Consider the following 13,881-nt stretch of genomic DNA (forward strand, 5'->3'; position numbering starts at 1 on the left):
TTGAGAGTTTCATGAGTAACCTTTAAGTGTTCTGAGCTGATGGCATCAGCACCGCACTTGCATAAACACTCTAGCCCCTACAGTGGTAAAAAGCCTGCATCATTCAACAATTTAGAAGCCAAATGGTGTTGATATCTATCACAGTGTGAGAACAATAAAAAGACAGCTTTTGGAGAATGGGAAAAAGCTACCCAAATCAGGGCCTTCATTTATCTATACTGCATAGAGCGAGTTCTGCAGTCTCTTATGACTAAATTAATTATAATGCTACACACAAAACAAACACCAGCAGCTGTTCGTATAAGGATATAAAGAATACAGATGCAGATTTCTGGCAGAAAAGCAGCTTCTGTCTGAGGACAGAGCAGCAAGAGTACTTGTTGTAATTTCTACGTGGTTGATGTTGTGAAACTGTGTGGTGAAACTACTGGAGCAGCAAAAACTGCTTGAGAAAGTATCAAAGGAACAAACTGGGTTACCTTACCACAGGTGAACAGGAAACATGCACTAACCTCACCTGCAGCTGGCTTCCAGTAAATTGGGAGGTTTGGCAGAATAGTTGCCCCACAGGACTTAATTTCTACAACTACATTCATGGAGTCACATGCATTGCACAGTGTCAAAATGTTTTTACCCATTGTTTTGACTCTGTGGTGCTGTGGTTCTGTGTGGTCAAGTCTACCACTGATTTACTTTCACTTTCTGAATCTCCTTAGATCTACACAAAAACCTGACAGACGTTTTTTGTGGTTTGCCAAGGGGTTTTCTGCATCAAAATGTTCTTCTTTGCTCTTATGTTTGTTGAAAATATTTGGGTCTGGACAACAACTTCTTATAAGGTAGTTGAGAAACATACCAGAACCTCTGGAATAACAGACCAAATCTGAAACCCCCCAAGTAATTCACTTCATCTTCTTTTACAACATTCAGTCCAACAAACTGAAGTTCAACACTGTCCCTAGCGTTGGCTAGCAACTGATGCCCTTCTTTGCATTGCCATTAGAAATGTGGGTAACTAAGGAGAGAGGAAGGGCTTGTAGTGTTTGCAGTTGTGAAAAGCAGTGTTTTTTGGTTTGTGAGGAAAAGAAAGTGTGATGGATGGAGGGCAGGGGGGTTGGGCAAGGCCTAAGTTGAACACTGTGGCCAGTAATATATGCAGCCCTATTGTGGTGAATCAATGCACCATGCAATAATGGGGGGTAAGGAGGGGCACAAGGCTGTAGGGGAGCTATGACGAGATGTCTTTTGCCTCATGGTGTGCCCCCCTCGCTAAGAAACACACTTAAGACCACGCAGTGTCAACTAGACTCTCATCTGAGTTCAACAAAGTGCTCCTTCCATTCATATCTTGGTTGCTATTTTTCTTACTGAGGAGCTGGCCAGAGACAAGAGTCCAAGGACAGACAAATGTGAAGACTCAATAATTTTGTCACGCTGAACAGGAATGCTGTGATACTGGTCACAGTTTCCTCTGCTGGCAGGTTGCGGTGAAAGTCTACGTTGTCATATGAACGTACATGTGTGGTCTTCCTCTGCGCTTACAAGACTGTCTCTGCTAAATGCTGTGGTGCATGAAGAAAATCTAAAGAGGAAAAGTCTACCAGCATGAACTGAGGTGAGAACATTTTTATTTTGTGTAGAAATTCTTAAATTATAAGTACAGCTTTTAGGAAAAGTTTGTAGTTGCCTGGTAATATACAAATCCTAAATAAAAAATAAACAACATAGCATGCACTAATTTGTGCACTTAAGTGATAAAACATTATTTGCACTTTCCTAGTTGACATTATTGAACTGTGATGAAGTTTGGTGTGCAGCTAAGTGTTTGTTAATAGCAAACTAAGCAAAAGATGATGAGCAATTACTTAGAGTGAACCACAGTACACAAATTGTTAATAATGTCAAAAATAAAAATGTTGTTAATAATCAGTGCACGAGTATCAGATATTGCATCACTCCTGCAAAATGAGTGAAAGGAGCAGTCTCTGTGCTCTCAATTTAAGAGACAACGCCAATCAATTAAAGTGATTTGCTGAATAGAGGCTGGCAGAGTTTAAGGAGTAGTTATTTATAGGCCTCATGCTTTGTTTCAGTGTCCCCCTTGTAAAAGCAAAGACTATGAGAATAAAATCAACGTATTGTATCTGAATAAAGATGACAAAGAACAAAAGGAGCCTCTGTACAGACAAAGCTGAGAAAAATGTGAGAGGAGGGGTGTGTGTATGTGTGTGTGTTGAGGGGTGACAGTAAATGACAAACGTATAAAATTAGCACAAAAAATTACTTAACAATAGGGGTTGGGTTGATGTATATCCATCCATTCAACAAGCGGAAAATACTTTTTACATTATAATCATGAATCATTAAAGAACTCATTTGGTAAGGATTGTTCTGTTCAGCCAAATGTCTTTTAATGTTTGAACTAACAATATTTTCAACATGCCTCTTTAACAGGCAACAATTACAGCTTCAAAAATAAAAAAAGGATTTCCATCCGTCAGGTGTCCAGAAACACGATTCCAAATGTGTGCTAATGTTGCTCTGTGTCTGCTGTATGTGTATATGGGTTAGTTGTTTGTCGCCACATCAACTTTAAAAGGGGATAATATGTAAACAGTGAAATAGTTAAGTAAGGTAGCACCTTATATTTCAGGTACATTTCCAAAGACAATTTGGAAATGGAGACTTTAAAGATTTGTTTTGTCATGATTTAAAAGATTTGTTATGTAAATGATTGGCTAAGCTATTAAATTCTAATTTAAGGGACTACAAACTAATTTCATTGTACAACCTTGTGTTGTAAAATAAATTACCTTGTAAAAGTTGGCCTATGTTGTTAGCCATGCATATTAAATGCCATCAAATTGATTCAAGAGTGTATGAAAGCCATAGTTTTCTTTTATTCTATGCAGGTAGGATGTGACGTACTCACTCCATCTCCAGGACATGATGTCACAGGGCAGAGGAAGAATTTGGGAAGGGATTTGGAGGCAGATGCATTGGTTTATTCTCGCTTACCTTCTCCTCCTGGCTCTACCATGCATGGGATTCCTCCCCAACTTTTGGTCTCGAGTGTTAACGCTGTCCTGGGACTCGCACACACACCAGTACATCACAGAGCAGGCAATTCTCAACGTCACCCTGGATACTCTGAGGGGCACCAAAAAACACCAGGGAAACCATGCAGAGGAACAGGTGAGCTGATGTCTGCAGTCAGGATATTTATTGTACATGCAGTAGCCTACTAAAAGTAGTATGAAAGACCTACTTTATACTATTACACAAAGGGGTCAATGAGAGCTTTATTGCATTAAAAACTGAACAGTTTCAATGAATGCACACTGGAGGTATTTCTCTTTTTCTGTATTCATATTACATTGAGATATTTTAGCACAGAACTACATCTCATTCTAATGATGGTTAATTTTTTTTTTTTTAAAACTGCCTTTATCCATCTCAGACCAGACTGGGCCGTGGCTTCTGGAGAGCTGTGGGAGAGGTGGTGAAGTCCAATGCAGCCATGGACTTCCTGAGCTCCACCAGGTCCAACCCGGTGTACCACTTTGATTCAGAGCACGTGGACAGCGCCATGGAGATGTTACGGCAGTTCTGGGCTCAGACTCTGCTCTCAGTACGAGCCAAAGAATACCAAAGCGCTCGTTACAGCTTGGGCCAGCTATTTCACTCCCTGCAGGTACACAGTGGCACTGTAATAAGACGCAGACAACAAAAGATAACTGTGATATAACAGACAACAAAACAAAAAAGAGATGGGACAGGCTCAAGAGCACTAGTGAGGATTTTGCGTTGGAGATTCTCCTCAGTCTTGACTTAAAAATGTGTGGCATCCCAATGGTGATGATGTGGGCTCAGTTAAAATACATTCACTGATTAGAGTGGTGTCAGTCGTGATGTTTGATATCTTGTTATCTTATGAGCGGAACATTATCAATGATATGATCAAGGTAAAAGCTAAGGTTGTCCTGGATGAACTCAACACTCAAGTTGTCATCTTTTAAGACATCATTCCGCATGTGCAGTTTAGTTTTTTTCCATTTATGTTCTGCCACGCTGCTTACATTGATATTAATCTGTGTGTTGAAATGACTGAAATGTTGACATGACAACTAAATCAATATGTGCAGGTAAAAAACACAAGTAATACTTTGTCTTTCAAACTTCTGTTATGCCAGGACTTCTACAGCCACAGTAACTGGGTTGAGATGGGCCAGCACTTCATTTACCTCCACCTGCTGCAGCCAGAGGAGCCTGCCATCCCTGTGGCTAAAGGTCATTCACGTCTTCACACCTGTGATTACACAACTGCACACTTTAACACATCAGAAAGTGATCCTGGGGCTGGGGGATGATTGAGGATTATCATCGGTTATCAACTTTCAGCAGAAAATTATCGTGATGATATGATCTTATACAGGAGCTCTTAACAAAATTAATTATTATGGTTTCCGTTTTACATCAATGAAGAGTTTGGTGTCATGTAATGCACAACAGTGGAACACAGTTCACTACTTTGAACATTAGCTTGATTATTTTATGTGATTGCATATGTTTGCCTAACTGTGTCGATTGTGTGATAATGACTTGATTTCAGCCATATCACCCAACACCTAGAATTTGGGGGATTTTTCTATAGTTGCTGTACATAAGTTTATGATGTGCCAACTAGTATTGCTGTATAATGCAGATTGTAGATTATTTGCTTCTTGATAGGTACTTTTTATCTATTGCAGTGTATCATGATTATCAAAATCAACTCAGGCGATGGCCTCGACAACTGTAATGTTTCATTTTCCCCCTAGATGCTTGTTACAGTAATGCATTTGTCACTATTCATTTTCTGGTAGCGGGGATGTGGACCCAAATGCAGACACACAGGCAAGGCATGTTGAATTAAAGCTAAGATAACTAGATGAGAGGTCAATGGTTCCTCAGTTAGAACAAACAAAGGTCAAAACGCATGACAGACAAGGAACAGGCAGCAAACTGGCTGGTTCTACAACCACACCTAGTAACACAGACATTGTTGCAACTAAACAGTGGAAACTGTATGTACACTGTGGATATTAATGACCAGTGTAAAACAGTGCAGGCAGGTGATGGACAGAGGCGGGAAAGCTCAAAATAAAAGCCAAATATCTGAGGTAGAGCTACAATGATAAGTTGAGTTATTGATTAGTTGAGTGACAGAAAATTACTCAGCAACTATTCTGATAATCGGTAAATTTTTTCTGTCACTCTTTAAGCAAAAATGCCAAACATCTCTGGTTCCAGCTCCAAAATGAGGACCTAGGTGTCATTTTTCATTTATCATGTTTCCCTGGTACAGCAACTTGTAGGCAGATTGCTAAGATCCCACATTGCCAGAATGACAGTCATCATGACTGTATGCAGATGTATGTACATCTAACATACCATTAATGTCATGGTATTATTTAGGTACTATGCCACTATGTTTATGACCACAGCAAAATTATAATGCATATGGATGCATAGATCCGTATCACACTGCTGTACAGTGGTACATCTTTGTACCATGGTAGAATCATTGTTAGTATAACTCAATCGTGTTCATGCCTCGGCCTTTAACATGTTGTGTGGCCAGTACAACTGTTTGATATCCATATTTCGACAGATGAGAACAAATTGTCTTTTAACACCGTGTGGCCAGTACTGGATTGCATTATTTATACAATGACCAATGCCATGGTGTATTATTTATGTACTATGGTCAAAAATATAAATACCATCCGTTACCTTACAGTAATTGACCTTGAACCTGAAGAATGATTTGAAGCCAGTCCAGTCCAGTACTTTTAAAACACATTTAATCTCAAAATGTAAGCAGTCCCTCTATGACTAATAATTTGTCAAATTACTTGTAGTGAGATATAACTGTTGCATACTGTACCAAAACCTCACATAGTGAACTTGATTTGGAAGAAAAGGCTTTCAATCCCAAAACCCAAATAAAGATAATAGCAAAATATTTGTGTTTTAAAAAAGGGTTTACTACTGGTTTAACAATAATAGACTTATCCTTCTTCCATTCTGTCCACAGAAGACACTCCCACCTGTATGGAGTGCTTCAGTGTCACCTGTCGAGACAACCTGCTGCCAAGACTGACAGACACACAGCAAGACTCCCAGTTACTAACCACTGGCTACTTCAACACTTTCTCTCCAAAACCTCAGGGTATGTCAGTAAAACGTCAGCCACCAACAGCTGCAGTCCTGCCAAAAAGCAAAGGAATAAGTACATTCAAATGAAATAGCGTTTTCTATATAGAATGTTTTAATGTCTTTTTACTTTTTAAACTCACGCTGAAGCTTTAAAGATACTGACTATTTCTTTTTTTCAGGCAAATGTAGTCATGGAGGTATTCTGGACAGTAGCCGCTACATGGGGGCCAAAGGAGGCATCAACAAGGACAGCACCTCACCTCTCTTTTCCCCTCACCATTACCTCCATGTGGAAGCTGCCACTTTGGCTACTGAGGCCACTCTGAGTGTACTGAGAGACCTCAGAGACACTGTGGGCCACAAAACCTTCCTCAAGTAGGTTTTGACTAGTGTTTTACAGGTAGTTGTATTTCCCCAAGGAGAAAACGAAGTAGGCCCACATTAACTGGTTAATGTGGTGTATTCAACTTGGAAGTTGCTCAATTAAACAACGTAATACATTATTCTTATTTTCAGCTGCTGAGCGTTTGTAGTATGTCTTTATTTCCTTCCAAACTTCCTTCAACAGGCTCTTCAGTGTGATGCAGGTCCCTGCATTGGTGTTTGTCATAGACACCACAGGCAGCATGTTTGAGGAGATCACTGCTGCTCGCCTCCGGGTCCACTCCATCATCCAGAGCCGAGCCAGCGGCCCTGGGCAGCCTGGCACCTTTCTACTTGTGCCCTTCCATGACCCAGGTGAGGGTACGGATATTGGCCACAGTCTGGAATGAAAACAGTCCTGCATACAGCTGGAAAGATCTGCTGTAAGAGGGCTAAACCTAGGTTGTCTTCAAATTACTTTTGTAAAACTCCCTTTTATTGACTTGCTTTCATGCAATGATATTTTATCACTTATGCATTAGCTGTTTATTTTTGCTTTGGTCACATGGTTTTTACGTTAATGTTGATGATAATGATTTTATGGTGTTAATGGAATGGCAGAAAAACCCAAGGTCATATGATCCGACCTCTGTCTATTATGGCTAAAAGTCAGTACACTATGGAGCACTACTGCAAAGGTGACAAAAGGTGTTTAAAGCCTTCTGTGGCTCCAGAGGGAGCTGTACGAAATCTGTTGAATTGCCTTAAGTTATGTCACTTGAGTCAATGTTGGTGGGGGCTGAAGCTTGAAAATGAAAATAAATCTGTGAATGTGGAGTCAGAAAGAAGTGAGCTTACCAGACCTCTGTAGCCCAATTCTCATCTCTGCTTGAGGCTAGTGGTTTGAGGCTACATTAGCCGCTACTAGCACACTCGAATTTCCGACCGAACTGTCGAGTTGCATTATGGGTAATGTAAGTGCCAGGTTTTGACAAGGAAGAAGGATGTGTGGAGAAAAGAAAGACAATATCTCTAATACTGCTGAATCGATTTTGATTCTCCATCATGAGTCCAACAATGTTATAGGAGTGTGATGCTAAATCTGAGTAGTACTCTTTTAAGGGAAGCCTTAATGCTACAGCATATACAGTATGTGCTTTAGACTTTCCTGCTTCAACAGGACAATGCCCCCCTGCACAAATCCAGGTCCATAAAGAAATGGGTTTGGTGTGGAAGAACTTGACTGGCGTCCAACAATTTTTGATTGAGCTGGATTGCCGACTGCAAGCCAGGCTTCATATATGCTGTTATAGCAGCATATTAATGCCCATGATTTTGGATTGAGATTTTCAAATGGTTGTAACATTTAGGAGTCCACATACTTTTGGCCATGTAGTGCATCTTAAAGGAATAGTTTGATATTTATGCGCTTTTTTGCTTTCTTGACCAGAGTTAGCTAGATGAGAAGATACATGGAAACAGGGGGAAACAGTCTAACAATCTAACGGTAACAAAATCGCAGTAACTCTGCTTGTTTCCTGGCAACCTCACAGTGATGACAAGACTCCAGGAAGTTACTGCGCCTGGCCAAGAAAATAATGTGGTACATAACCCGTAAAACCACAATTTGGAATTTTTACTCTTTGGTTTTTGTACAGAATAAAGGAACTATTGGTAGAAATAAAATAGTTCCTACATGAAAGTGCTGACAACAATCTGTGGATTATCTTGAGTAACTGGCTCATGATTTCTGGAAAGAGACGTTGCTGTTGAGTTTTCCAAACATATTTATCTTTTTACGGCTGACATCTCCAAAACTCAACAACTCACACCAAAACAATCTAGATGGATAAATAGCACTACAGGTAAGAGGAAAATGTGTATTTTTGGGTGAACTGAAGTTTTAGCAATTAAGTTAACATTAAAAGCTTTCAAAAGTTTAATGTGATTAACAATCCCACAGATCTGCTGTTATTTCTGCTCAAAAAGCCATCAGCTGTTGCTGTTACCATCTAACATTTCTATCCACTGTACTCTGCAGAGGTAGGACCAGTGTTTGAGACTGATGACCCAAACCAGTTTATGGAGCACATGGAGAACTTGATGGCACTGGGAGGGGGAGATGAACCAGAGATGTGCCTTTCTGCCGTTCAGGTAAATTTAGATGCTGTTTCTAGACTCAAGGCTCAAGTGATTAGGTGTGTGCATGAGTATGTGAACACATGTACAGTATGAAAATTATAAGCACACATGGCAGATAATTTCCCATTGTGCCGTGTGTTTTCAGCTGGCACTCACTCATGGTCCACCACTGTCAGAGATCTTTGTATTCACTGATGCGTCCCCTAAAGACGTCCACTTGTTTGATGCAGTGAAGGCCCTCGCACTTGAGAAACAGAGCAAGGTAGGTTTTCATTTTAAAGACAATTCTGCTCTAAAGAAGCTACACAAAAGCTGCACTTATTGTGGACAGAAACTGTGACAGCAAGGGGACTGCAATTACACAACATGTATTTTAGCATGTTTCTTTGAGCTCAACCACTGGTCATGTTATGGGCTGATTTTCCCACAGGTGACGTTTCTTCTAACTGAAGACCCCAACTACACAACAGAGAGCAAAGGGAGGAGGAGGAGGAGGAGGAGGAGGAGAAGGAAGAGGGAACCTTTGTCCCCTAATCGTTTCTCTCTCTACTCTTCCCTGTCCTCCCTGTCAGGAGGACTGACAATATTCACCACCAACTCGGACATCCACAGGGTCTCTACCATAGTGGAGGATAACACAGCCGCTGACAAGGTATGGCAGCAAGATCCTTTGATGGTGATCAACATTTTACACACTCAGTTGACCACAACCAAACAAGTTCTAAAGGAAAAAAGGTAGCTACATCAGTGGATCCCAACACTTTTGGCTTGTGACCATTTTCAAGTAGACATTGCTTGCAACTCCTTGTCACTGGTAATTTACGTATGTCTACTAATTGTGACCAGGACGATTTTTTTCTTAGTTTTATTTGAATAATTCCAGAGGCCTGAAGAGGCAAAATTATTCAGTAAAACACAACAAAACAAAAACAAAGATTAGAAGAAAATCTGAAAAAACCCACTTTGTGTAGCAGAAATATGTTTTTTCCCTACCTTGTTAATTATCTCACAACCCTTCTGATTTATCTTCAATCAGTTTTGGGGGTCCCAGCAATAGAAGCTACAATAGAGCTACATCATTATTAATGAGTGCCTGTTTTATACTGCTATCAAATCTTCCACCAATCTTAGAAAATACCTTCCAGTACAGGGGATAAACAAAAAGCATTAACTGCATTAACTTTTTGGCCACTGGGAGGCAGTGGAAACAAGCTGTGAGTTAACATATTACATTATAAAGTTGTTACAGCAAACTAGATAGCAAACAGTTGCCTATTTACACATCCAGCAACATTATCATTCATTTGGAATCGTGTTTCTGTGCACAAGATGAACATAAGTCCAATATTCGTTCTCCTTTTAGCTCTGTTTTTGGTCTCCATATCTGAAATATCTGCTCTTTAGCTACTACCTACAGTGAAGTTTAAGCTTTTGTGCTGAAAACAGCTTATGTTTTCAAATGGTTGCAAATGGTTGATGAGATCGGTGAGAGAGAACCAAAACAGTAAAGTTGCGGATTGTAAAACCAAAACAATGAGCTGAAAATACTAAAACGCTCCGTGGAGCTGAACAGAGCAGCGGGGTTTGGCAATAATTATTTGTGTCCGTCACTGCCAAAGACCCATTTTACATACAAGTTGTCATGTGATTCATTTTTATAACAGAAATATTGATTATAGACACTTTAAATCAGCTTGAAGTGGAAACATGCATTTATTGTTAAGATATGTGGAGCACATTTTTTCTCCCTCCTCCCCAGGTGACTCTCCTCCATGTGGAAAGTGACCAAGAGTTGATGTCCTCCCATTCCTTCAGAGTTGACAGCTCAGTAAAAAACATCACACTGCATGTCACTGGCATCCTGATAGAGTGTATTCTTACCAGTCCATCAGGTAACTGTAGGGCAAAGTTATACATGTACTGTATACAGTGTTGATGTAATTTTGCATTTGATAGAAAAATAAGCCCAGTTATTCATCTTCCTCTCCTTGTTAGACCAAAGCCAGTCTCTGTTGAGCGAGCAAGGCCCTCTGGCAGAGTTGGAGCACTTTGATGGTCTGTACCGCATCAGCATGCTCTCACCTGTACAACCAGGCCAGTGGAAACTCCAAGCCAAGAGTGACGGACACCTCACATTCAATGTAATAGGTAAAACATAAAATGTTAGACTTTGAGAAAATCCACTAACAGATAATTACCAGTATGTAACTGCACTGAGAAAAGAGACAAAGACTTGTCTTTTGATCTGCACCCCCAGGTGACAGCAGTGTAGATTTCTTGTATTACTTTGCCACTGTAACCAATGAGACACATCCAGGTCTGGCCAGAGTGGAGGGTAGTCCAGTAGCAGGTAAGGGATTGTGATTGTTTTCTGGTATAATTAGTGATGTATCAGTGACAGCGCACTGCGAGTAAGTCTCACACCCAGAAATCTGCCTGCCATTTAGCAAAACTGCTTTGTTCCTGATTTAATTTCCCAGGTGTCCCTGCCTTTCTGGTGCTGACAGGCTTGGCTCCAGATGAGGAAGCATCTTTCAGTCACGTGACACTGCTGGGAGCTGATGGGGAGAGCCTCCAGCAGGTGAAGCTGAACTCCTCCCCCTCTTCCTCTTCATCATCCTACTCTGTGGAAGAGCTGGTGGGATGGGTGGACTCTGTTCCCAGAGTTTCCTTCTGTGTTCGACTAGCAGGCCAAGACAGCAGAGGAAACAAGCTGGAGAGGGTTTCCACAGAGATGGTTCAGCCCACTCACGTTCAGATACAGGTAATGAGTAGTTCGATTCTGTTACTCAGTTGTTAAATATGCTTTATGGATGTTTATTCCAAACATAATACCTTTTCTGTCAAACAAAGTCAGTGTTCTTAGGTGACATACCATAAATTTAAAGCTGCACTAATCAATGGTTTTATATAAACAATGGAAAAAATGACTACATGTAATGTGAAAGGCGTTGCTTGTAGTGATGAAGCCACAGAGAATTATCACCTGATTCTTCAGTCCTCACACAGCGTTACAGAGCGTTTTAGTGTCTTTTGGCTCATTGTTTTGATGGCCTGCAACTTTACTCTTTTGCTTGAGCCATTTCCAGATGCAACAGGCAGCTGTTCTCAGCAAAAAAAGCTGTGGCAACCCACAGTACACTTCCTGCTCAGCACCAAATGGCAGACAGAAAAGTTAGTGACTAGCTGGTGAACATAGTGGCGCATTTAGCAGCTAAAGAGCCAGATATTTCCATCAGGATATAGTGGAGACTAAAACAGAGCTAAACGGAGAAGCCAGAGACACAGCTCCAAAAGAATGCTTTTGTTGCTGCATATCTGCTGGGTGTGTAAATAGGCAAATGTATGCTAACACTTCTGCTAACATAAAACTGTATGTCAGTGTTGTGTTTAGAGCTTGTTCTGCTGCCCCCCATGTGGACAAATCAATTATTACTGCTACTTCATCAGTAGTAATAGAAAACAATGTAGCACTAAAACAGCTAATCTGCTGGTTGTGCTACATTTTCAGCTAGAGTTAAAATATTATGACTTTCCTTGGCCAACTTTCCATTCAACTCTGTGTTGGTGCATTTTCTGATTCATTGACATTGATCAAATCCACTGGGCTTACTGTGATAGTAATTATTTGTATGTCTATCTCTTCAGGTGTTGTCTGTCCCCCGCCTGGTACCTGGTCACAGCACAATGGTGGACGTTGACATCCTGAACCATGGCCCGGCCCGACTCTTCAGTCTGACTGCTGATGACAACTGTGGATATCTTCACAGGAGAGGACCTCACAGGTACAGCCAAAAGATAAATAAAAAGTCTTGCTCGGCCACTGAGTGAACAGCAATATGTTGCCATTTCATTTCTTATATGTCCTCACTTTGCAAACATGTTCAGTCATGTGAATGTAATATTAGAAAAGAACAGTTCATACGTTTTGAGGACTGTTGCTTCTAAAGTAGTAGTGAAGTATATGATTTGAACTACAGGAACATTTACATTCTTTAAGTTTGAGTTTCTGCCACTCAGGTTCCATGTCGCAGAACAAGTGTCTTTCCGCAGTCGTGTGGACCTTCACACTCCTGCCACAGCTCAGGCAGGAGCAACTGTCACCCTTACATTCACTGTGCGTGCTCTTGACTCTCCAGACTCAAATTACGCTGTGGCTTACTTGACTGTGGTCCCGCCGGTGAGCATTAACTGAAAACTATAAAGATATACTCCATTTGGAGTCTGCTTCTATTGTTTTATACAGTAGTCTGCTGTGGTCTTTGTACATATAAATGATTAATTCTTCTCAGTTAATTGAATTTTCTATGTACTTACTATCACTTCCTCTTTCTCTTGTAGGATCCTGACACGTTCCCACCATCCTGCTCCGCTGCACAAGTACATTCTACCTGTCCTTCCATTTGCAATGAGTCTAGCTGGAGTGTATCTCTGGCCCTGTCTGACAGGGGTCGTTCTGGCCTCGCTGCCCTCCAGCTACAGAAGGGTGAAGGCATTCTGACTTTATTCCACAGCCCCCCACCCACAGAGGACAGCCTGGGAGAGGTGCAGCCTGGCTCTGACCAGCAACAAGCACACAGGGACAAGACAACCAGGAGTGGCCACCACCATCACCACCAAAAGGCCAGATTAGAGAAAGGAGACCCTCCTTTGAATGTATCTGAATGGGTACTGAGCTCATCTCAGCCACTGTGGGTGAGGTACACATCCAGCTGCTGCTCTGCTCAGGCAGAGCTGCTGGTGTGGGACACAGCTGGAAACATGAAGCGCTGCCATCTAACATCTGGCCAGCAGAGGCAGCCAAGAGATAAGAGTACAGAAACCAGTGGAGCTGAACAGATTACACTCACAGGCATCTTTTTCTTTTCATTGGGTCTGCTGTGGTCTTCTCTGCTTTAGGTCGATGTGATTACAAATGTTTTGCAGGTCAAACTAATCTACGTGTTGATCACTGGATTCCAGCAGCCCACACACAGCTACACAAAAGATACCAAAGGACAGATCAGACTGAAAAAACAAATGTAGTTTGAAATAAGTGCACTTAATGCAACGAAATGTGTCTTTCTTAATTGCTGAATATGTGCTTGCTACTGTAATTTCTAAAGAAGGTGCACTGAATAAAGAAAGAATCACTTTATTACCAGCCGTGACAGCGTGTGGCTGGTATTGTTTTCA

General features: G+C 41.1%; 1 protein-coding gene across 2 annotated transcripts; it reads left to right on the top strand.

Annotated features, from left to right (window-relative positions):
- Positions 1-1,244: 1,244 nt before the first annotated feature.
- Positions 1,245-13,856, top strand: vwa7 (von Willebrand factor A domain containing 7). 2 transcript variants are annotated; one of them, XM_044201239.1, is made up of 17 exons: positions 1,245-1,615; positions 2,913-3,195; positions 3,461-3,694; positions 4,194-4,290; positions 6,080-6,214; positions 6,381-6,576; positions 6,770-6,939; positions 8,606-8,718; positions 8,852-8,968; positions 9,137-9,358; positions 10,466-10,598; positions 10,702-10,854; positions 10,964-11,056; positions 11,187-11,470; positions 12,355-12,491; positions 12,727-12,886; positions 13,048-13,856. In XM_044201239.1, the coding sequence occupies exons 2-17, from the start codon at positions 2,947-2,949 to the stop codon at positions 13,603-13,605; spliced, it is 3,051 nt and encodes a 1,016-aa protein (XP_044057174.1). In that variant the 5' UTR covers positions 1,245-1,615; positions 2,913-2,946; the 3' UTR covers positions 13,606-13,856. The 2 variants fall into 2 exon arrangements, with proteins under 2 accessions (XP_044057174.1, XP_044057175.1); XM_044201240.1 differs by lacking the exon at positions 10,964-11,056.
- The last annotated feature ends 25 nt before the right edge of the window (positions 13,857-13,881 follow it).

The sequence above is a fragment of the Siniperca chuatsi genome, linkage group LG7 (genome assembly GCF_020085105.1).
Source record: "Siniperca chuatsi isolate FFG_IHB_CAS linkage group LG7, ASM2008510v1, whole genome shotgun sequence".
Classification (NCBI taxonomy): domain Eukaryota; kingdom Metazoa; phylum Chordata; class Actinopteri; order Centrarchiformes; family Sinipercidae; genus Siniperca; species Siniperca chuatsi.

Bases quoted from the DNA above. Each gene is read 5' to 3' on its own strand.
- vwa7 (XM_044201239.1), top strand. From the start codon at position 2,947: ATGATGTCACAGGGCAGAGGAAGAATTTGGGAAGGGATTTGGAGGCAG. The intron at 4,291-6,079 runs GTCATTCACGTC...TTCTGTCCACAG, and splicing joins TGCCATCCCTGTGGCTAAAG to AAGACACTCCCACCTGTATG. The intron at 9,359-10,465 runs GTATGGCAGCAA...CCTCCTCCCCAG, and splicing joins ATAACACAGCCGCTGACAAG to GTGACTCTCCTCCATGTGGA.